The 23996-nt window shown below is 39.0% G+C and overlaps 1 protein-coding gene across 2 annotated transcripts in view; it reads right to left on the reverse strand.

The window, feature by feature from the left end:
• SAG18 (senescence associated gene 18) overlaps positions 1-23996 on the reverse strand; it is a 31225-nt gene that overhangs the window by 1931 nt on the left and 5298 nt on the right. For both annotated transcript variants that reach the window (XM_087664887.1, XM_087664888.1), the window contains exons 2-6: positions 15733-15832; positions 15530-15650; positions 15026-15147; positions 14274-14395; positions 3640-3799 (exon numbers count right to left, since the gene is read on the reverse strand). In XM_087664887.1, coding sequence (XP_087521013.1) covers positions 3640-3799; positions 14274-14395; positions 15026-15147; positions 15530-15650; positions 15733-15832 — 625 coding nt within the window. The remainder of the gene's footprint in view (positions 1-3639; positions 3800-14273; positions 14396-15025; positions 15148-15529; positions 15651-15732; positions 15833-23996) is intronic.

Genomic DNA, 23996 nt, shown 5'->3' on the forward strand with positions numbered 1-23996 from the left:
AACATCCATACAAAGAATTCTTACATGATAGCTACTTTGTGGACCACTTAATCTTAGAGCCCTTGTAGGCAGAAGGATCAAAGGCCAGTGTACCAGTTAGAAATGAGGTGGAAATATGTAGCCCCATTCTAAAGCTGCTTAGTTTGTCTCCATTTACCATGGTACTAAGTTTCCGTGGCTGTCGTTCTAAGTTTTCTTGTGAAGGCATTGGCTCCTGCAGCTCATGGCATGCTCATGGGTTGCATACTGTTTGTCTAGGCTACTTTATTTTAGCTGTTTGCAGTCCACTGAAGCTCTGCCAACTGTCAACACTGACTCTGTTTCAGTGTGTAAAAGCTGCATTTGTAACTGGAAAGCTAGGCTTGTTGTCCTGTTGGAACATAGACCTTGTGAGGATGACATGGTTTTTGCTATCATCAACACACTAGAGGAGGGTTTTGCTGCTGATATGTCGTGTTTTGCATTGAACTTTCCTTTCTTCAACCTAAAGAAAACCTTATCAACTGCTTGCACCTGCTCTGCTGTTGCTTGGGGATGCTACATTTTAGCCTGTTGAGGCCTGGATGGAGACATTTGGAAGCTGATTGGGCTGGTCATATATGGCATGTGAATCAGAGGAGGTTGACATTATTTTCATGCTGTATGACCAAGACAGCTGACTGTCAGCTACAGTTGTATTGCAGTGCACACTTGTTGCACTCTTGAGTGTTGGTGCCACTGGAACTTTGGCTGCACAGTGTGGCTGCTCTCTCAAGCCTGCAAAGACAGGGCTGAAAACTGGCTGTCAAGTGTGCAGATAAAGAGGACATCTTCAATAAGGTCAGAGTCTCCTATCTTTGCAAAGGAGTGGTGAACCCTTTTAAAAAAGTTTTGTACGGTGGAGTACTCCAATCAGAATTTGTACCTTTCCCCACCAAATATAATGTCATTCATATGCAGACCATAGGACTGCACACAGACTGAGTAGGTGCCAACTCTTCATGGATTACTACTCTTCTTCTTCAGTAATGAGCTGACTCAACCACTAAAGATCTCATAACCTTTTTTTGTGTTTCTACATCCATTGGTCCCATAGCAGGATCTAGAAGCATGAGGATGAGAAATGTTACCAAAGCTAAGGAGACCTGGTTTTTGTGAGGGCAGCTCTTATAACGGCTGGTCATGTCAGAGCTACAAGGAAAGTGGCCCACTCCAAGCTGCTGCTTTATATCATGGCTGTTTGGCAATGATGATGTATTGCCCCAGTTGTTTTGCTTCGTGGGGTCAGCACATGCCTAAGGTAGTTGCATTTGATGCTATTACGTGAGATAATGTATCGTATGTTTTGAATTTGTGAGAGCTACAATTATTAGGGAATCCCTTTACAAACATTCTTCTACAAAAGGGTTACTTATATGTAAGGGGCAAAGTACACATACAGAGACCCATAAGAAACAGAGCATTCCTATACAATGGATGTTCAAGTTATCCTCGAATTTAGGTGGGAATGTATAAAGCTTTCAAACCTTATGGGACTACCGCAGGGGCATATGGATTCACAAGGGGTTAAAACCAGTATTTCTAAGGCATCTCAACCCATGAGCCAACTACGATCTGGATGAACATTGGAGCATCCTAGACTTTTGTTGACCGTAAGCGTAATGAGAATGCAATGAGTGAGGAAAATGTGAGTGATAAACACACATATAAGCAAAAAACGAAAAGATGTTCTACGACTTGCCCATCTAGTTGAATGTAAAACTGAGCACTGCTTGAAGAGCTATGCTGTACTGTTCCTTCTGCACATGAACAAGGTCTAGGAAAACCGTAAAAGGCATGTCTAGTGGGATCCAAGGGCCACACTTGTTGATATAGTAATATACATCAGAAGATTAATACCAATATGCATTATGAAAGTTTTATTTTCTAGCTCTCTTCATTATTGGACTGCCTTGGACTTTAGGGCCTCTCATCTTGTATAGGTGTGAGCCTATATGAAGGTGCCCTCTTGTACACACTACCCTTTGCTAGATTCTCTTCTACTCTTAAGATTGCTCAATTATGACTGTTGAAAACCAAAAAAAAACCATGATCAAGAGCTATGGATGCAACCAAAGTTCTTTTGTTGATGGCTTTGGTAGGTGAGTCATCTGAATGAAATCGAAACAGCTTCATTTTTTTAAAACCAAGACTTACTGACAATCTGGCAGATTTCTACTTACAAACAACTTAGATTCTGGCCCAGGTTTTTAAATACAATCCAAATTCTCCCCAAATACAAGACTTTCCTAGCGCCTAGCGCACCTAGCTTGCCTAGCTGTTCAATCTGTTGTACAATTTTTGCATTATGATGAATGGCCCTTATAAAGGACATGACATCTCCAATGGGTGTGCTGACCAATCCTGATCCTGGCATTGATATGCAGCAAACAACGCAAGCCCCTCAAACCAGAAGTGATCAAAAACAGAAATCAGAAATGGCTTGAGGAGTTCAACTTTAAAATTTCTACTTTAGGCAGGTGCATACATGATTACTTTGGGGGAAAGGTAAGAACTTTAAGAATTCTACTTTAGGCAGGTGCATACATGACTACTTGGGGAGAGGGAGAAATGTAAACATTTTGAATTAATTTTTTGGCTGATTGCTCATCCAAAACATCCATGGCCAGTTTTCAAGCAACTTTGGTCCATAGCCATTTACAAATGCAAGGATGATGTTCCTTCTGACCCAGGGTCCAGGCCTCCACAAGGGTTCTTTCTTCTCTTCTTCATGTGTTCACCTTAACTTTAGTATAGCTGGTTACCTCAATCAATCCAGTTTGTGATAATGTTAATAGAGAACATTACATGCCTTCTGAACAACTATGCTAGGAGAAAAACATATGCTATGGTCTTGGAGCATTTCCTTGTGTGGACCCTCTAGCTTGCATGGACAAGCACAAGTAAGTCTCTACCCTTAAAATGAATGCTTAATAGCAGCATACATGCTGGAGGAGGGCACATGCAATTGTGGTCAAAATGTTGCAGGAACAAGAATAAGCAGAGCCAACTGCTAGCTGATCAAACGCACTGCTTAAAAGCAAAACCTAGCTTGGGCCAATAACAAATCTGAGAAACAGAATGAGGACCTACAGGCTAAAAGTATTGGGAAAAGTACAGCTCAGGACCACATGAAATGACTATGGCTTATGCAAAACTACTCAACCAAGGATCCTACTGATCTCAGCTACCAATGGCAAATTGATGATAAATGTGAATTGACTGCTGAAACATAATGCATGTGAAAATGATGCTTGGTAAAGCCACTCACGTATGCAAGTCTGCCTTGGGCCTACAGGCATAAAGCAAAACAGTCATGTTTGGGGGCTGGATATGCATCAAAGTACATATCATCACTGGAAATAGATTTTCTTTTAAAAGCAAAGACAAATAATGAGAGAAAGACAGACAGATAGAGAACAAGCCACCGCCACATATTTGCATTTCCAGTTTCTACCCCAGGTCTCAAGGCTCACATGCACAAGGCAGCACATGTGCCCAAAATAAAAACAAGACAGAATATAAAAGTAGTCAAGAACGCATGTCAAGAAATATCCCCCACACATAAAAATTGATCTTTTGACTAACTTGCACTGGAGTAGGTGCAATCAGGAATCGTACCTTTCAATTTTGATGCTGCGACGAGCTAGCATCACCGTAATAAAAACTGGTACCATTGCAGCAAAGAGATGCTTTAAAGTGTGACCACTAACCACATGATTAGTCCACCTATAAATCTTTTTATCCATAGCCTCCTCTATTTTGGCCAGTAAGTAGAAGCCTTCACAACAAAAATCAAGTTAGTGTAGAACTTCACAAGGTAAACATAAAAGCGAAAGCTAGACAAGTATAAATCATGGAGGAAGATTGAGGTGGCTGTATTTCTGTGTATCATTTGTACAGTTCCAGTAGTTATAAGAAATTTCATTTAATATCTAGCCTGTAAGTGTTTTCACAAGTTGATGCTAGGGTAACCACTTAATTGAAGCTAAGAAACTAGAACATTGTAAGGACTGAAAGATAATATGTGCAAGACAAGCACAAGTGAGCAGGAGTGGCATCACTCTGTCACCAACAAGCACAACACAAAATTATGAACCCATGCATTGTACTTTCTATCTTGGATTACGTAGACTCTGTGATTCTGAAGTCAAAGCTAAGGTGCTAGAAGATAAGAAACTTCTATGTGCAAGGAAAGCATAAGCAAGCAAGGAATGTTCACTCAACATCCTACACAACACAAATTATGAATTTGTGTAATTTATTGGATTATGCAAAGTGTACAGATCATCTTGTCTATTCATTGAATGAGAATATAGATCATCTTGTCTATCCAATGAAGGAGCATATAGATGATCTTCTCTATTCATTGAATGAGCCATGATTTCAGACATGGCTCACTAGAAAGGTTTTGCATAATTGGACTAACCTGGGTGGATGTGATTGTTTCCTATTATAGATTGATCCTGAATGCCCTAGGATTTTACAATGTCACATTCAGGTTGAACTTGAATGTATTTGGCAATCAATTGGATTCCAACATATGAAGTTCATAAAAACTGGATATAAGCCAAGCCCTTGAAAGCAAATTGAAAATATGGATCATGAATCCCAGTTAGATCCAAGTCATAGATACCAAAACCACCAGCATCCAGCCCTAGTTAACTCATTCCCGCTTAGGGTATTTATATATGGAATGACAGTTATATCACGATTGGTAGGTTTCACTCATCTCTTCACTTCCAAGAATGAAAGGGTCCTTTAATCAATGGATTTCCAATCAAAGAGGTTTTTTCCAGCAAATAAAAGATGTCCTAGAAGTGAAACACCCTCATCAATCCAACTTGCATACATCACATGGCATCAATAGAAACATAGAGGAACAAACATCAAGCTCAGCACCCAACCAAAACCAGCTCACCCTGAAGCCTAGGTCTAGTAGCAAATTAGGCAAAGCTCCCATCACAAGGGTTGATGTCCAATAATTAATTTAGTCTTTCTCAACAAACAAACCAACAAGATTGCTTAGCCCTATGGTCAAGAACCAATTCGAGTTTAAAGTGGAATGTAATGAGCCAAACCTCCAAGGACGAGACTTTCTCAATCAAGAGAAGAGTTCACCTTGCCCTAGCTATTCTATCAATATGAGTTACATCAAACAAATGAGCATGGATATCTAGAGGTAACTCCAACTGAGAGGCTATGGTGCTTATTCATGGATATCTAGAGGTAACTCCAACTAAGACACTATGGTGCTTATTTGTTTATGCTCATCATATTGAATATTTTGGTACCTTTGGGTACATCCAAATGCAATCAAGTAACTCACGGATTATGATGATGGTGATGATGGCTACCAATCAGCATTTCCTAAATGATTGTAAGACATCTGTCTCCTAAATGCACAACTCGGAGAAACATATGAGAATCAAAAGGCATAAATGATCTTCTTAAGATATACATTAGAACAGTAAAACGGATGTATACAAGGGTGAAATTTGCTGACAGTGAATCCACGCAGCTCCAGCCCCGATGCAATTCTGCACTTCACATGCTCCAAATCTCAATGTACATCTTGCTGCCTTGCACAAGATAGACTCGCAATCAGCCTCGAAGAGCCATGATCAGCCAAAAGATCCCAAGCTCACATTCTTATTCTGCACACACATCACCCGGCTCACCTTCCTGCTTTGTTGCTAAGGAGATGATCAGCAATATAATTCAAATTGGTGCCATAAATGATGACAAACTACCTTAAATAGGGGCACCATAGTATACAGACCCACCTGCATATCAATTGATCCCATGTCATAAAACTAGACCATATTGACTACTAGATCATCATTATTGTGACTGCTACATCATAAAAAGTGTCCAACCTGACTTGCACTTCATCTCATGTGCTTTGTTTGCCACATGGCACACTACCACTAACAATCCTATCACCTGTCAACCACCCATCCCTACATCATCAGCTCACAGCATAACGAGTTTCATGCAAGCGGTGCCCATGTGCTTTACATTCTTCCCTACTAGCAGTTCACCTATTCCCAAATTCATCAGCTCTTGGCATATCTAAGAAAATTCAAAGAATCATCTCAAATTTGACTCTCATCCAACCACACCACTGCTTGAAAAGGGTCAATGCTGTAAAATGCTAAGGAAATGTCATAGGATGAGAAAAAAAATCAGCTGAAGAGACTATCTTTTGAATGGTAGCTCTAATGGCAATTTTGATGGTGCCAACAACTTCAAAAAAGGGGTAAAATCCTACTGCAACTAACAAGCCCTCCTCTTCTATGGCCGCCCCTCACTAAGATGGAGAAGGAAACCTACTGCCCCTGTCTTATCGCACTGCACGACCAGTTGTCACCTATCTGAAAGCTAGTCAGGGAGCTCCTCCTTCCTCCCTCAACCTTTGAATGACCTCCTTCACACTCAACCAACCCCGAACAGCCTTCTATCAGCTTCCATAGAAAAGTTTGCCACTCGGCAGCCCTGTTGGCCACTTGGCAACCTTCTAAATGTAATTTCCAGCATTGATTACTTAATTTTTAAAATTTAATTTCTGAAAATTATTCCTTTGTCCCTGCCCAATAACTAGAGCCCATTTACATTTAATGTGCTAACCCCCATGGAACATTTAATAGTCCCAAATGTTATTTAGCCTAGGACTAACATTGATTTATTAATTAAAACCTAGCCCCCAATGTAACCATTGGATATCTTGATGGTCCATCACCCAATTAATGGCCTAGACCCAAACTGTAAGTATGGGAAAGAACGTGAGAATGACAATACTTTAAACTTAACCAACTCGATCAATTATCACCATGAAAATGAGAGAGAGAGAGAGAGAGTCAACATCACGTTGAGAGGGAAACCAACCCCTCCCACTTTACAGGAATTCATTGAAACAAACCATGGACACTGACCCCTAAACCATATACATACAAAAGGGCTAATCTACTCCGATTCTGAAAATTCAAGTTTTGAAACCTAATTTCTCCATACTTCATGCAGCAAGCTGATTTTCTTCTTTGGTGCCTCAATCAATTCTCCATACTTCATGCAGCAAGCTGATTTTCTTCTTTGGTGCCTCAATCAAATCAAGTTAAGTAGAAAGCGCTTTTTGGATGAGAGATAGATAGGAGAGTACAAAGCATGTGAATGAAATTTCAGCACAAGCACTTATTCAAAATGAAAAGAGAGACCTCCAATATATAGGTGTGAGACTTGGGTGCTCAAAAGTGGAAAGTAAAGGCTAAAAATAACATGTTTGCTAAAAATGACAACTGTAGGAACACTTATCTCTTCAAAACAACACATGTCCTATTCTAGATGCCACATGTCACTTTTCTAGACAAAGAAGCTTCTAAACCTTCTACTCTAAAATTCTCTCAAATGGTTAAGAATTTGAGATAGGCACTGGAGACAAAATAGTCCCTTGCGAAATTCCGGAGCCTTTAACGCAAACAAAATTTTCATTTGAGCAACTTCCAAAAATAATAACCTAAATTTTAAGAGATTCTAGAGAGCTTCATTATATAGATTCACCAATTCATGGTTTGTTTCTTTGATCGTGACCATCTGGTTTCACTTTTTTAAACCACTCATTATATGGACTTCTAGTCAGCGTGACTATTCAAGTATAAAAGTATTAGTTATCTAAGGCTTTTTGGTCAATCTGACTGCTCGATTAAACATTTAATTTCTCTCGGACATCTCCTCAATGACAACCCAAGTATAATTGTAGCGTGTTTTAGCCATTGGCCACTCTTAAATAAAAAGATGAACATTTAATCATATTTTGAAATACTGAAATAATACAAATCACCTTTCAAAGTATATGAGCATCAAATTATTTTGAATCATTAAGCCAATGTATTTCGATTATAATTGATATACAAAAGGTTAGTTACATCCCTGCTTTTAAAATCCATCTTATCCTCAAGATGTTCCTTGAAGTATTTCTGATCCTATGGCTTCTTTATAAGCTACAAGTATTTTTGGATAGTCTTTAAAATACTCTTCTGACAACATTTAAAACCTAAATGAAAGTAATTCTTAAATTTCAAAAGGATTTTTCTAGAAATGGTTCTTCATAAGGCTTCAAATAGTGGATCCTCTATTACAGGTTCCAATAGTGGAGGCTCTTCATAAGACTTCAAAAGATAGATATAAAAAGCATTGTGAATTCTCCAATGCTCTAGAAGTTGTAACAACAAACATAATTAATCTTTTCAGTGACTTGAAATTGCCCATAATTTCTTGCTCTAAGCTTAATGAATTGGAATGAAGGCTTGTTAGAGCTTCTTAAACGAGTTTTGTCGAATTTCAACCACATCCAATCTCTTTTTTGTAAAATCAAGTATCTTCGATATTTATCTATTGCTTTCTTTTGTTTTTCTTAAGATCTTTGAATAGATCATCTAACTTGGGCAAAAGCTATATCCATATCATGCATAAACTCATCAATATGAAATATCTCCTCTCCTTTTTTAGAATAGGTAGTAAGTGTGATTTTCCATATATAATCTCAATTAGTGCTTTACTTATAGAAGTATAAACTATGTTATTATAGGCAAATTCTACCAAAGATAAATAATTTTTCCATTGTCGGTTGGCTTCATCATGATTCATGGCAATAGCATTTCAACATATCCAATATCGTGAGATTAGCTATCTCACTTTGACCATCTGTTTAGGGATGATAAGAAAAAGAAAGAGCAAGCTTTGTACCCAAATTTTTTAAAAAGAGCTCGCCAAAAGAGACTAGTGGTTCGTGGATCTCTATCACCCACGATGAATTGTGGTAATCCATGATATCTAAAAGATTGGTTGAATCAATACTCTAGCTATATTGAGACTTGATAGACTAGAATGAAACGAGTCTGCTTGCTAAACCTATCAATAATAGTTCATATGTAATTATTACTATTTTTTTATTTTGGCAAGCTAAAAATAAAATCCATAGCAATGCTTTTTCAAGATTAGCTCGGAATTGGTAATGATTGCAAAAGTCATACAAGCTTTTGATAACCAAAATTAATCTTTTGACGGACAAGAAATTCTTTGACAAATTCTTCAATGTCTCACCGAAGACTTGGCCAAAAAAAATAAATTTCAAGTGCCTTGGTTGTGGCCAAAATACCACGATGAGCCATGTAAGGAGTAGTGTGACATTCTTCCATTGCTTTAGACCTAAAATCTTTAGTATCGCATAACTTATTTTCCATTAAAGAAAATTCATCTTTGATAACATAAGAGTATACCCTTTTACCAAGTTGTAAACTATCCCAAATGATTTTAAAGTCTTCGTCAAAAGCATACATGACCCTCATACTACTAAAATCCGTATATTGAATCATGGATATTACATGAATCTGAGGTCTTTTTGACAAGGCCTCAACTACCTTGTTTTGCTTCCTAAGAATATGCAATGTTTAAAAGTTAAATTGAGCTAAATAATTGGCCCATTGAACATGCTACTTAGAAATCTTTTGTTGGTTGAAAAAATATCTCAAACTATCATGGACCAACCTCTTAATGAGAATATCTCCACCTAGAAGATAGTGTCTTGAAACTTTTAAAGCTTGAATGATAGCCATTAACTCCTTTTCATAGATAGTAGCATTCTTTTCTACATTTTGTAACCTTCTGCTTACATAAGCAACTGTATACCCTTCCTGGTTTAAGATTGCTCCAATGCAATCTCATGAAGCATCACATTCCACAAAGAAATATTTTAACAAATTAGATATAATCAAAATAGGTCCTTTGCTGATATAAAACTTTAGAGCTTCAAAAGCTTCTTTCTCTAGTTTATTCCACTGGAATGTCATTGTTTTCCTAGTTAAATCATGCAATGGTCCAATAATCACCGAAACCATTTAATGAATATTTTGTAATAAGAGCATAATTCCAAGAAACTTCAAACTTCATGAACACTAGTCAATTCTGGCCATTCTACAATAGCCTTGACTTTTTTGCAAATAAAATTTTCGTTTGAGCAACTTTCAAAGATAGTAACCTCCTAAATTTTAGTAGTTGCCAAATTTAGATTCTAAAGAGTTTCATTATATAGGTTCACCGGTTCATGGTTTGTTTCTTTGATCATGAGCATCAAGTTTCACTTTCTAAAACCACTTATATGAACTTCTAGTTGATGTGATTATCTGAATGTAAAAGTCTTAGTCATCTAATCTTTCTAGTCAATCTGACCGCCTAACTAAACTTATAAGTTCTCTTGGATATCTCGTTAATGATGACCCAAGTATAATTATAGGGTGTTCTGGCCATTGGCTACCCTTAAATAGAAAAATAAACATTTCATCATATTTTGAAACACTCAATTAATACAAATCACCTTTCAAAGTACATAAGCATCAAATTAATTTGAATCATTGAGCCAATATTTCTTGATAGTAATTGATATACAAAAGGTTGGTTATAACTACAAGGCCCTCAACAAAATAACAATTTGGAATAGGTTTCCATTCCACGAATTGATAATATTTTGGATAGGTTGGATGGATCCAAAGTATTCAATCGGATTGACTTGAAGAGCGATTACCATCAAATAAGAATTGCTCCTCAATATATTCATAAAACAACATTTAGGATAAATTTTGGTTTACATGAGTTTCTTATGCTACCATTTGGTCTTACCAACGCTCCTGCAACCTTTAATAGAATGATGGAAAGAATCATTAGAGCACATCGAAAGTTTGCAGGTACTTTCTTTAATGATATTTTGAATTCAAAATATGTCATAGACCATAACCGAAGTAGAAAATTGATTAAGGATGTGAACAGTGGTGACCATTGCTCCGACCCATAGACACTAAGATATCTGCGGATGCTCCATCATAGTCTACGCTATCTCAATCACACTATGATTCTTCCGCTCCAACATACCATTCTCCTTAGGGATATTTATGTTGGCAAACTCCTGGTAGATACCACGATTTGCACAAAAACAAGTTAGCCCTTAGGAAACAAACTCCCCTCCCATGTTGAAACGCATGATCTTGAGTTTCCAGGCATACCTATTCTCTTCAAAGATCAACCAATCCTTAAAATATGAGAATGCTTCTGACTTCAGGGCCGAGAAATACACCCCACGTCATCCTACAAAAATGATCAACAATTAGCATAAAATACAAACTCCCCCTTAAGAGACTCTGTCTGTATGGGTCCACATAAGTCTGTCGAAACAAGCTCCAATGGCTTATTAGCCCATCTGAAGCCTTGCTGGAAATAGCATCTCTATGTTGCTTGCCATGAATGCAAGATACACACAGTAGGTGGCTCACCCCAATCTCTGGCAACCCATGCACTAGATGACCACGAGTTCCCTTCCGAAGGTACTTGTTATTAAGGTGGCCAAATCAAGCATGCCAAAGCTCTTGGTGTGAGTCTGTGAAGAGAGAAGAAGAGAAGAAAAGGTAGAATACAGTTGTACCTCGTAGACTCCATTCTTCTCATATCTGCCACAAAGAACCTATCGACTCACTCCATCAAGAACTTGGTAAGAGTCCTTATCAAACTCAACCATTAAACCAAGAGCACATATCTTGCTCACTAAAAGTAGATGATACCCTAGACCCAACACATAGAGCACCTTTGATGTGTAAACATCACCTTGCCCATCTGAAATCAGTTGCATATCACCCTTGTCTTTAATGGAGATCAAAGAACTATCACTTATAAGAATTTGCATGTGCATCAAACACATAAGAGCAATCCCATCAGAAGGAGTCGTGTGTCGAGAAGCACCACTGTCCACAATCCACTCATGAGCAACGGGACCATCATTGTTGCATCAATGACCATTGAAGAAGCATTCTCTTTTACCTCCAAGTGGAGAAAGTCAGCCAATAAAGAAGCAGCCACCGCTCCGAAGTCCTTTATAGTCTTCTCCTTCTTGGTATCCTTCTTGTCCTTGTCATGGTAATCTTTCTTCCAATGACTATTTTGCCACAGATGTGGAAAATAGACTCCTTGGCTTTATCCTGTTTGGACTTTTCGTCCTTCTTCTTCTTCTTGTTCTTCCCCTTTTGTTGGAAAGACCGACTAGTCAAAGCCTCTAACTTGGAAGTATTCCAACCTTTGAGTTGTTCCTCTTGGTCCAAGAACATAGAAACCAACTTCTCCCACTTAAGGATCTCTATCCGCCTTAAAGCAATCAAGAGCGGTTACTAAGAAAGAAGAGTTATCGCTATATTCTCTGATGTAATCGTCTTCCTTGCATTCTAGACCCTGCATGGCCAAAGCTTATTGGCATGCTCCTATATAAAAGAAGTCTTGTTAGGACTCAAAAGTCCTCATGTCCTCATCTGAACCTCCAAAGACACCGCTTCATCATGATCATCCAATTGTCTATTTGATCTAGCTCCAACCATATCTCCTGAGCCATGATCAAGCACTCAATGTGAGCAATGACGGCTAGAGTGTAAGATAGAAAGAGAAAAGGACGGATGTGGGCATTCAATTTGTTCCAATGTGCCTATACCTTCATCAGCTCGGCTTTCTCATCTACAAAAGCTTGGAGGCATCACGAACTATAGGATGATCTATAGCTTGGGTCATGAGCTCCGCCAAATCATAAGACTCCACTATGGCAAGTATCATTACACATCAAATGCAATAATTCTTCACATCAAGCTTTTGATCCGAATTTCGGTCGACATTGTAAATGGAATGACCTGCACAAAAACGAGGGCAGCCCCCTTTGACTCATCACTCCGCGCACGGTGCCAGTGCCTACTAGGGCTTCCTCCGCTCATCCTCAAAGAGTTTCACCCACAGGAGGCAATGAAAACTCAAAATCTACTTCAAACGGCTGAAAATGCAGCCTTTCCTCCTTCACCAACAGCAAGGACCTGAAAAAAAACTTATTTGCTCCTCCACCTTGTACTTGTTTACTTCAGCCTCCAAAGACTGAAAACACAAACTTTGGTCGCGAAGAATCCTCCCAATCCGGTCTACCCATGGTCAATCAGCCCTTCTACTGCAGCAAATGCGGAAGCGTATGGACAAGATTGAAAGACAATGAATAGGAGAGAAGAGGGAGAGAGAAAAGAGACAAAAGAACGCAGAAATCTGTAGTCAATGAATGCTGAAATGAAGAGGACAAATGCAAAAGGGGCTGTTGATGTGTCTTCTCAAGGCAGATCTCTCTCACCAATACCTGAAAATGAACAAGTGAAAGGGGAAGGCTGAAATGGCCAATACATAACCAAGAAAGAATGAGAAAAAATATGGCAGGTCAGCCAGCCAAATCTAGCAGACTGCTGCCAGATTTGGCCAACCTGCCAAATCTGGCCAAATCCCACCAACAGTAGACCTGCAATAAATGCGACCTGTCCTGCCTGTCCACCTGGCACAAAACTGCCCAGAAACTGCTGGCGCCTGCTAAAAAGGATGCCCAAACTAACAAGAAAATGCATAAGTCCACCCAAGAGAACTGACTGCATTAAATATATCCTGAGAATGCTAGTCTAGGGGGCGACTAATCTCTGACACCCACTGCTCACTTTGGGCACTTGGGCCATCAACGTGACTTAACTAACTTGCACTTCACATGTGCACCTCACATATGCACAGCTTAGTAATGCCAAAGCTAAGCATTAAAAATACACGTCCCCATCTCTCTCTCTCTCTCTCACACACACACTCTCTCTCTCCCCACCCTAGTGATAAGCCATTAATCTTATTAACCCACTGACCCAATTTCAAATCTTCCTTTTTTCTACACCTATACTAAATGGCCATGTGGGATGTAGGAGTTAAACCCAAGACCTCTATTCACCACACATTCCAATTAAACAACCAACCTACACCTCTGTGTGTGTGTGTGTGTGTGTGTGTGTGTGTGTGTGTGAAATATAGGGGGTGTATGTGTGGTGTGTGAGCAATTAAAAGCATCGATCAGTCAAAAACAAGGAGAAAATAATTGCTGAGTATGTCATATCAAACCAAAAGCCCAAGTCAATCTTCTCCTTTCCTTTTTAAAAAAACAAAACTATTTCCCTCAAGAATGAGTTTACCGTTTGATGTTAACCTTAATGCTCTCAAGGGAAGGGAAATTCTGTTTCTTAAGTGTCCAGCTTGGCTTCGATAATATGCAAAAGAATTTTATTCAAAGCAAGTGCAATTATGAACTCCCAAACACCAACAACCACACACATGAGATACGGATTACAAATCTCTACACATATCACCAAAAAGTCACATGGAAGATAATTCACCTGCTGCCCATAACCAGTAAACCGAATGTGTGTATTTTGGTGGTAATGCAATGGTCATGGCTGGTATTGCAATACAAGGAACAAACTGCACCAGCACATACGGTCTTAAGTCATCCGCAAACCTGCACAAATTAGCTGTCATGTCAACATCTTCTGACCATAGCTCTTGCAATGCAGAAGAGGCATCAGTGTTTTAAAAGAACACGCTTTAATCAAAGCATGCGTCCACTTGCAGCAGCTAATCTGTGCACTTTGAAGAACTGGAATTTGAATACCAGAAATTTGCTACTCAAATCAAGCATCTAGAAGAGCTATCAAAAACTCATAATTATTGCAGTCAAGCTTTCTTGTGAAATCTATGCTGTACAGGAAAGTGTTGGCAAGATATCTCATCTAGATGCCACAGAATGTGGATTAGGTTCCTATTTTACCAATACAGAAAAGAGTTTTGTTCAGCAGCTAATCTGTGCACTTTGAAGAACTGGAATTTGAATACCAGAAATTTGCTACTCAAATCAAGCATCTAGAAGAGCTATCAAAAACTCATAATTATTGCAGTCAAGCTTTCTTGTGAAATCTATGCTGTACAGGAAAGTGTTGGCAAGATATCTGATCTAGATGCCACAGAATGTGGATTAGGTTCCTATTTTACCAATACAGAGAGTTTTGTTCAGTGCATCATTCTGACTATCTAAGAATTTCTATGAGCTAAAGAATAATCATCTCATGGAAACCACAGACACAGCACTTACCTCCAGTAAGCAATACTAACAACACCAGCAAGGAGCAAGGGAGCAAGGGACGCGGTTCCCTTTCGCTCGTCTATTCTCTCAATTATGAATACTGCCATTAGTGATGAGAAGGCGACAGTCATCTGCAAACCCAGTACACCAAGTTAACAAGCAGAATATCATCAAAACTGGAAAAGTACATTCTCATCTTTTTACAAAAGCATGATTCCAGCCAGAATCATTCAATTGTGAACACAACCACAAAAACAATATTAGAGTTACAGATCAGTTTTTTCAGATTCACCAGTTAGAAGAGTATGGCAACAGCAGACCATGCATTACAACAACTTCAAAGCAATAAAATGGCACCTTGCATTATGTACATCAAGGGATCAGCAACCACAACCAAGTAATATGGATTGACAGAAGTTATGACTACAGGAACTAGGAACCTAATATCGACATTGGGCCTCTGATAAGCATTGTTGCCAAAGCACAAGAGACTCCATATGACAAGAGTCATACCGGGAGGCGATCCCACACAAGTCGTGCATCATCTGGCTTGAGATGGTAATATGCAGAACCAAATGCTGTAGCTGTAACTCCTATGTAGAAGCATGTCCATCCCCATAATTCACCTTTTAAGCTGCATACAGGTGTCATAAAAAAAAAATTAGTAGTCTATACAATTAAATTTCAGCTATTAAAAAATTTAAGCATTTGCATACCTTAACCCAAGATAGTTTCCATGAAGGCAAAGTACAAGTCCAACAACTCCCACAATGAGGAAGGGGAAATTTGATATCACATTCAATGAGTTTGGAACACCTGAAATATTTACACACTCAATTTCAAAGATTGAACTTGAACTTCCACAAATTGTTCACTCAACAACTTCAACCCATGCTCCAACAGAATAGAAGGTACAAGGTGAAACCAACCTTCCCCCTCGGATAGGGTGGTAAATAACCTGATTAAGCACAACAATTAACAAATTCACAAAACTAAAATGCACGCTTTACCATATAATCTTGAACATTGGACACCTTGTTGGCCCCAAAAACTGCCGCCCCTTTCAGTATTTATTTAACTTAATTGAAGAAGAAGTTGTTGTACAATGGGATTCTCCCAACCCCTTTCCATATTCCAACTTCCCTTATTGTCCAAAATGACCAGCAAGTCTCCAATCTGATTTGTTATCATGAGGACATGTATTTTTGAAACCTCACTTAACATGTGGATTAATTCTTAATCACATGATTAAGTAAATGTTGCACATGTGAGGTGCAACTAGGGTTAAAGTAAATTTACGAGCCTGGGACTTGAAGAAATCACGAGATGTCAAAGGCAAAAGTTGCTATAGTTATGCCGCACAAGTACTTGGTGGTATTTGGTGCAAGTTGTTGGCCTAGGTCATCCATTAGGCCATAAGTGTGAGTTGGTGACACTAGAGAAGTGGCGTTTAATGGTACCTAATGCCAAATTTGATGGTCAAAGATGGCACAAAGACACTCGGAAATGGAAGTTGCCTAGCCAATTTAATTATTGGCCAGTCAGATTATTTTTCAAGGCACTGAAATAATTATTAGATTAATTTTCAGTATTTTAAGGCTGAAAATTAATATTCAATTATGTAGAATGTTGGAAAAACCATTTGGGAAAACTGCCACTTGTGAAAAATGCCCATACAAGACTAGAAAACGTCTTTAGAGGTTGGAGGCATTTCTATAAATTCAGCCTGCAAGAGAGAGGGAGGGGAGGCCGCTAGTCTGATTTGCAGCCATTGGAGGAAGAACTTCTGAGAGCAACCAAGGGCAAAAAAAGACCAATCAACAGCAGGAGACAACATCTACAGGCTGTTGAGGTAGGACAGCAGTAATAAATGACTGATTTTCTTCAATTCTTTGCATCTACATGTTGTTGTGGCAGGGCAACAGCTGCATTTGACTGATTTTCAGTCATTGTTCGTGACAAAACTCTGAATTTTCTCTCTACAGCTTTCCCTCTCATCTCCCAGCCATTTCACAGCCTTGCTATAAGCAAGCTTAGTAGAAATAAATTCTCTGCCCTCATCAATCATTAGGTCTTCGGTTTCCAGCCCGATCGATCTCCTCAAAGAGCAACCAATCTATAAAATTGGAGATAGCCTCCGACTTCAACTTTAAGAAATAAGCTCGTGCCATCCTACTATAATCATCCATAATTAGTATGAAATACAAGCTCCCTGTCATGAGGACATGTATTTTTCAAACCCCACTTAACATGTGGATTAATTTTCAATCACATGGTTAAGTAAATGTTGCACATGTGAGCTATAATTGGGGTTAGAGTAAATTTACGAGCTCGGGATCCGAGGAAATCACGGGATGTCAAAGGCAAAAGTTGCTATAAGTTATGCCGCACAAGTACTTGGTGGTATCTGATGCCAGTTGTTGGCCTAGGTCATTCATTTGGCCATAAGTGTCAGTTGGTGACAGTAGAGAAATGGCATTTAATGGTACCTAATGCCAATTTGATGATCAAAGATGGCGCACAGACACTCCCAAATGGAAGTTGCCTAGCCAATTTAATTATTGGCCAGTCAAATTATTTTTCAGGGCACTGAAATAATTATTAGATTAATTTTCAGTATTAAAAGACTGAAATTTAATATTTAATCATGGATAATACTAGAAAAACCATTTGGAAAGGCTGCCACTTGTCAAAAATGCCCATGCAAGACTAAAAAACGTCTTTAGAGGCTAGAGAGAGGCATTTTTAGTGTATTCAGCCTGCAAGAGAGAGGAAGAAGATGTTGCTGGTCTAATTTGCAGCCATTGGAGGACCTTCTGAGGCAACTAGGGGCAGAAGAAGACCAATCAACAGCAGGTGACAACATCTACAGGTTATTAGGGCAACAGCAGTAAATGACTGATTTTCTTCAGTTCTTTGCATCTACATACTGTTGTGGCAAGGCAACTGCTGCATTTGATTGATTTTCAATCATTCTTCGGGACAAAACTCTGAATTTTCTCTCTCTACAGCTTTCCCTCTCATCTCCCAGTCATTTCACAACCTTGCTTCGAAGATCTCAACATTTGGACCCTTGGAGGCTGTGGAATTTTAGATTTCTCTGCTGTAAACCCTGATCTGCAACAGAAATTAGTATTTAGTAACAGTCTCGGAAAGCATGCCAGAAATTGGAAGCTCCACGACTTGGATTCAACAGAGTTGAAGCTGTTTTTAGCCTATTCAAGTGGAGGGACCAGCAAATAATTGAATTTGGGGCTGATTGCCCGAATCAAGGGGCAAATCAGATTAAAGACTTGCTAGTGATTTTGAATAGCAAGGGGAGTTGGAATACCGAAAGGGATTGGGAGAATCCCATTGTGAATCAACTTCTTCTCAATAAAGCTAAAGAAATACCGAAAGGGGCGCCAATTTTGGGACCAATTGGGTGTGCATTGTCCAAGATCAATAGGTAAATTTGTATTTTCAAGTTTGCATTTATTGTTTGCTGCTGTAATTAAGTTGTAATCAGGGATTTACCACCCATCCACGGAAGGAAGGTTGGTTACACTCCCTCTAAGGGACTCCATCCTCATTGATCCACAAAGATCAATAGAAACAAGTTCCAAGGGTGCTAAAGACCGCCTCGAAGCCTTGATGGGAATAGCTTCCCACAAATACAAGATACACAAGGTTACTGGCTCACCACAATATATGGCAAACCTCTAATAAGCTACCCCTTAGATGCCTTTCGCAGATAATTATAGTTGAAGTGGCAAAACCAAGCATGCCATAGCTTGGATTGAGTTTGAGAGATAAAAAGAAAAGAAGTCAAATCAAAAAAAGACCACAATTTATAGACTCCATTCTCCTCATAACCTGAAAACCTGTCTCGATCCACGATCAAGAATCCTAAAAGAATCCATATCAAACTCGACCAAGAGGCCAAGGGCACAAATCTTATGCACCGAAAGTAGATGGTATCCCAAGACCAACACATAAAGCACCTCAAATATATGGGCACCACCTTGCCCAACTAGAATAAGATGCATGTTACCATGTCCCTGAATAGGGATAGAAGAACTATCACCAATGAGAATTTGGCCATGCAAAGGCCGCAAATGAGCAGTGCGTACTAAAGAAGGAGTCACGTGCTATGAGACACCACTATTAACAATCCACTCCCGAGTGTATAGGGCCGTCAACGCAACATTAGAGACCTCCAAGGTCGATGCCTCAACCAACTCTAAGTGGATAAAAGCAACTGATGAGAGAGCAACCACCGCTCCAAAATCCTTTGAAGATTTCTCATTCTCATTTTCCTTCTCCTTGTCGAGACGATCCTTCTTCTAGTGACTTGTCTTGCCACAAATGTAACAAGTGGACTCCTTTTCTTTGTCCTTTGATCTGTCCTTCTTCTTTTTCTTCTTTTGGTCCTTCCCCTTCTTCTAAAAGGACTGACCTACCAAGGTCTTAGATTTAGAAGCATTGATCCCTTTGAACTACTCCTCTTAGTCCAAGACCATAGGAACCAACTCCTCCCAACAAAAAGTCTCCAACCGCCCTAAGGAAATCAAGGCAAAATAAAAACCACTAAAACGTGGCGGTAACTGTGAAAAAAGAGTTATTGCCATGTCTTCAAAAGTGATCACCTTCCCTGCATTTTGTACTTGTATCTGAAGTTGCCTCAACTTGTTACTATGCTCCCGCATAGAAAATGACTTGTTGATGCTCATGGTCCTCATCTACACTCCCAAAGAAACTCGCTTCATGACGGTCATGCGATTATACATCTAACCAAGCTCTAGCCATATCTCCTGGACCACCGTCAAATGCTCTATATAAGAGATCGCAGCTATAGTGTATGAGAAAAATAAAAACGAGCGGATGCGAGTATTGAGTTTGTACCAATGTGCCTGAGCCTTTGCCAACTCCAACTTATCACTTGAAGAGAGTCTAGACTCATCTCGTGAAGAAGGATGATAAACAACCTTGGAACAAGCTCCGCCAAATCATAGGACTCCAAAATGGAAAGCATCATAACCCACCAGATGCGATAGTTCTTCCCATCGAGCTTTTGATCTCATGGAAGAGCCGATAACACAAACATCTTCTGGTACATGATCGCCTGAAACTCTATCTCACCCTCAGAAGACATCTTCACCTACAATGCCTACACAAAACACAAAAAGTAGCCCCCTCCGACTGTGTGCATGCAACCTGCTAGGGTTCTTCACTGCTTGTCTTGCTCCTCCTTCACCCGCCGGAGGCAATGAAAATGTAAAATCTACACTTGAAGGCCCAAAATGCAATCTTATTCCTTCTTAAACAGCAAAAATCAGCAGTAGCTTCAGCAAACCTGCTCCTTTCTCGCACACCCACACTTGCCTCAGCCTTGTTTTGATATGCAGTCCTCCTACTCACCCTTGAATGCTGAAAACGCAGCCTTGTATCAAGCTGAAATCTCCTCTTCAGGTAGGTCCACTCTTAGTCAGAGTCCTTCAATACTCTGATACCATGTCAAAGTGAAGCAGTGCAAAAGCATATGACCAAGACAAAGAGTGAATAGAGAGAAAAGAGAGAGAGAGAGAGAGACACTCAAATGTAGAAAATCTATAGTGAAGAATGTTGTATAAGGATGCATATATGTACATGGGTGCTAAGTGTATGTTTGGGAAGGATGCATATATGTACATGGGTGCTAAGTGTATGTTTGGGTGTGTCTCCACCTCAAAGATCTCACATTCCATGGACCCTAAGGACAGTCTCCACACTCAACAGCTTAGAAACCTTAAATCAGAACTGACTAAATGGGTGGAGCCTAGGGCCAATAAATAGCCAACAAAAAATGCAATAAATGATGCAAGTCGATTGCATTAAATGCAGTCGATTGTACAGCAATTGTCTAACTAACCTACACTTGACCATCTTGCAAAAAACTGTCCCACCTATCCTCCTATCATGAGGATGTGTATTTTTTTAACCTCACTTAAAATGTGGATTAATTTTTATCTTATGGTTAAGTAAATGCTGCACATATGAGGTGTAATTGGGGTGAGTAAATTTACGAGCTCGAGACCTCAAGAAATCATGGGATGTCAAAGGTAAAAGTTACTATAAGTTATGCCACACAAGTACTTGGTGGTATCCGGTGCCAGTTGTTGGCCTAGGTCATTCATTTGGCCATAAGTGTCAGTTGGTGACACTAGAAAAGTAGTGTTTAATGGTACCTAATGCCATTCTCATGGTCAAAGATGGTACAGGGACACTCGGGAATGAAAGTTGCCTAGCCAATTTAATTATTGGCCAATCAGATTATTTTTCACGGCACCAAAATAATTATTAGATTAATTTTTCAATATTTGAAGACTGAAAATTAATATTTAATTGGATAATCCTAGAAAAACCATTTGGGAAGGCTGCCACTTATTAAAATGCCCAGGCAAGACTGAAAAACGTCTTTAGATGCTAGAGATAAGCATTTTAGTGTATTCAACATACAAGAGAGAGGGAGGAGATGCTGTTGGTCAGATATGTAGCCATTGGAGGACCTTCTAAGGCAGCCAAGGGTAGAAGAAAACCAATCAACAACAAGTGACAGCATCTACAAGTTGTTGAGATAGGGCAACAGCAATAAATAACTGATTTTCTTTACTTCTTTGTATCTACAAGTTGTTGAGACAGTGCAGCAGCAATAAATGACTAATTTTCTTCAGTTCTTTGTGAAATGTCTGAATTTTCTCTCTCCTCAGTATTCTCTCCCATTCCCAACCTTTCTACAGCCATGCTCCAAAGATTACAACATTGAGATCACTAGAGGAGGCTCAAAATTTTCAGATTTCTCAGCTGTGTACCCTAATACCGCAAAAATTAGGATTTGGCAACAACCTCAAGAAGTGTGTCAAAAATTGGAAGCTCTAAGACTTGGATTTTACAGGGCTGAAATTGTTTTTAGTCAAATTCAAGTGAAGGGACAAGCAAATCAATGAATTTTGGGCATTTTCCATCTCCATCAAAGCGAGTGAAGGCCAATTGACTGCCTGAATCAAGGGGCCAATCTGATTGAAGACTTGCTGGTCTTTTTAGACAGCAAGGGGGATTGGAATATCAAAAGGGATTGAAAGAATCCCATTGTACATCAACTTCTTATTCAATTAAGTTAAATAAATATTGAAAGGGGCACCAATTTTGGGGCCAACAAAATGTCCATTGTCCACGATTTGCATTTCTCAGTTTTTGTAAGTTGCAATTAGGGATTTACCACCCTTCCACAGAAGGAAAGCTGGTTTCACCTCCTGTACCATGTGGCATCTACGCTACTTGCCACCTGCTAACGCCAGCTATACAGACTGTCTGCCATGTGGCATGCTTGGTACAACTACCAAAAACTGCTCAAAATTGAAATTACTTGTCTAGGGAATGCCAATCTCTAACAAAAGCCTGATACTTTGGAAGCACCCCAAGATGCAACCTTAGAAGTTAAAGAAGTGTATATGCCATGGATGCTTGGTAAAGCCTCAAAAGAAAAACCACAAAGAAATATGACTAAGATATTTAACCAAAAGAAGTCGGATAAACAAAAACCCAAAGCATAAGGATGAAGGTAAACCACCTTTGCCATCCAAAAAGAAACTAATATATCAACAATTAACAAAATATACAAGAGAAGCATGATGCTTCTCTTATGGAGAAAAATAACCCATGGCTAGTCAATGTCCTAATAAGGCGAAGAAGCAAAACCAGCCTCAAAAGACACCTCAAGCAAATGCTATACCTAAGGAATCCTTGCAACATAATGAAACTCCACCAGAGAAAAGGGAGCTTTTGTATGGCTTGGGTTAAGATTGTAATCAACCTATTCTCATTCATTTTGATATAAGGACTACATATCATTATATCCATCCTCAGATTGTTGAAGCTCTACATCTACCAAAGGAGAGGTTTGGAACACCAAAAATGTCAAGTGTTGCTTTTCAAGGAATGGAGTCTGAAGTTACTCCCATTCTTGGAAAACTACGAATTGAGATAGGAAATTATGTAGATCATGAGAGTTTTGTCATGGCAGATACTAGTCATTGTGATGTTATATTAGAAATACCTTGACATAGAAAAATAGATCCAACCATTGATTAGAATCAAAAAATGTTTAAATTCTCTTTCAAGGGTAAAACTGAATCTTTTAATGTGGGAATGATCAAAGATTCTAACAAAGAGTCTAGAGTTGAAGAGTCCATCTCAAATACGAACAAGGACCGAATGAGTTTCTTATAGGAGTATGAAGATAGTTTTACAGACACTTTACCTAATAAGTTACCACTAAGGAGGCCAAAAGATCATCACATTAATCTCATTTCTAGAAGCTCATCTCCAAATAGGCCACTCTATCATATGAGTCCAACACAATAGGAGATTATAAACCAAGTAAGCTCGCTCTTGGAAAAAGGGTCTAATAAGACCCAATTCCTCACCTTTTTGCTCTCCAATCCTCTTAGTGCTAAAGAAAGATGACTCTTGGCCCATATGTGTGAACTACAGAGTCCTCAACAAAATTACAACTCAGAATAGATTTCCCATTCCAAGAGTTGATGATATCTTGGATAGATTGGATGGATCCAAAGTATTCAGTCGGATTGACTTGAAGAGTGGCTACCATCAAATAAGGATTGCTTCTCAGCATATTCATAAAACAGCATTCACGACAACTTTTGGTTTGTATGAGTTTCTTGTGCTACCATTTGGTCTCACCAATGCTCCTGCAACCTTTAATAGAATGATAAAAAGAATCTTTAGACCACATCAAAAGTTTACACGTACTTTTTTTTAATGATATTTTGGTTCATTCAAAAGATGAAGAAAAGCATAAGTAGCACTTGAAAATAGTACTTCAAGAAGTCCGCAAACACAAACTTTAAGTAAATTGCAAAAAGAGTGAATTTTTTCTAGAGGAGATTCACTACTTGGGCCATATTGTATCCAAAGATGGAATTCAGATAGATCCAGAAAA

This window comes from Lygodium microphyllum, chromosome 24 (assembly GCF_053477565.2).
Source record: "Lygodium microphyllum isolate KBCC chromosome 24, Lygodium_microphyllum_v1.1.10, whole genome shotgun sequence".
NCBI classification, from domain to species: Eukaryota; Viridiplantae; Streptophyta; class Polypodiopsida; order Schizaeales; family Lygodiaceae; genus Lygodium; species Lygodium microphyllum.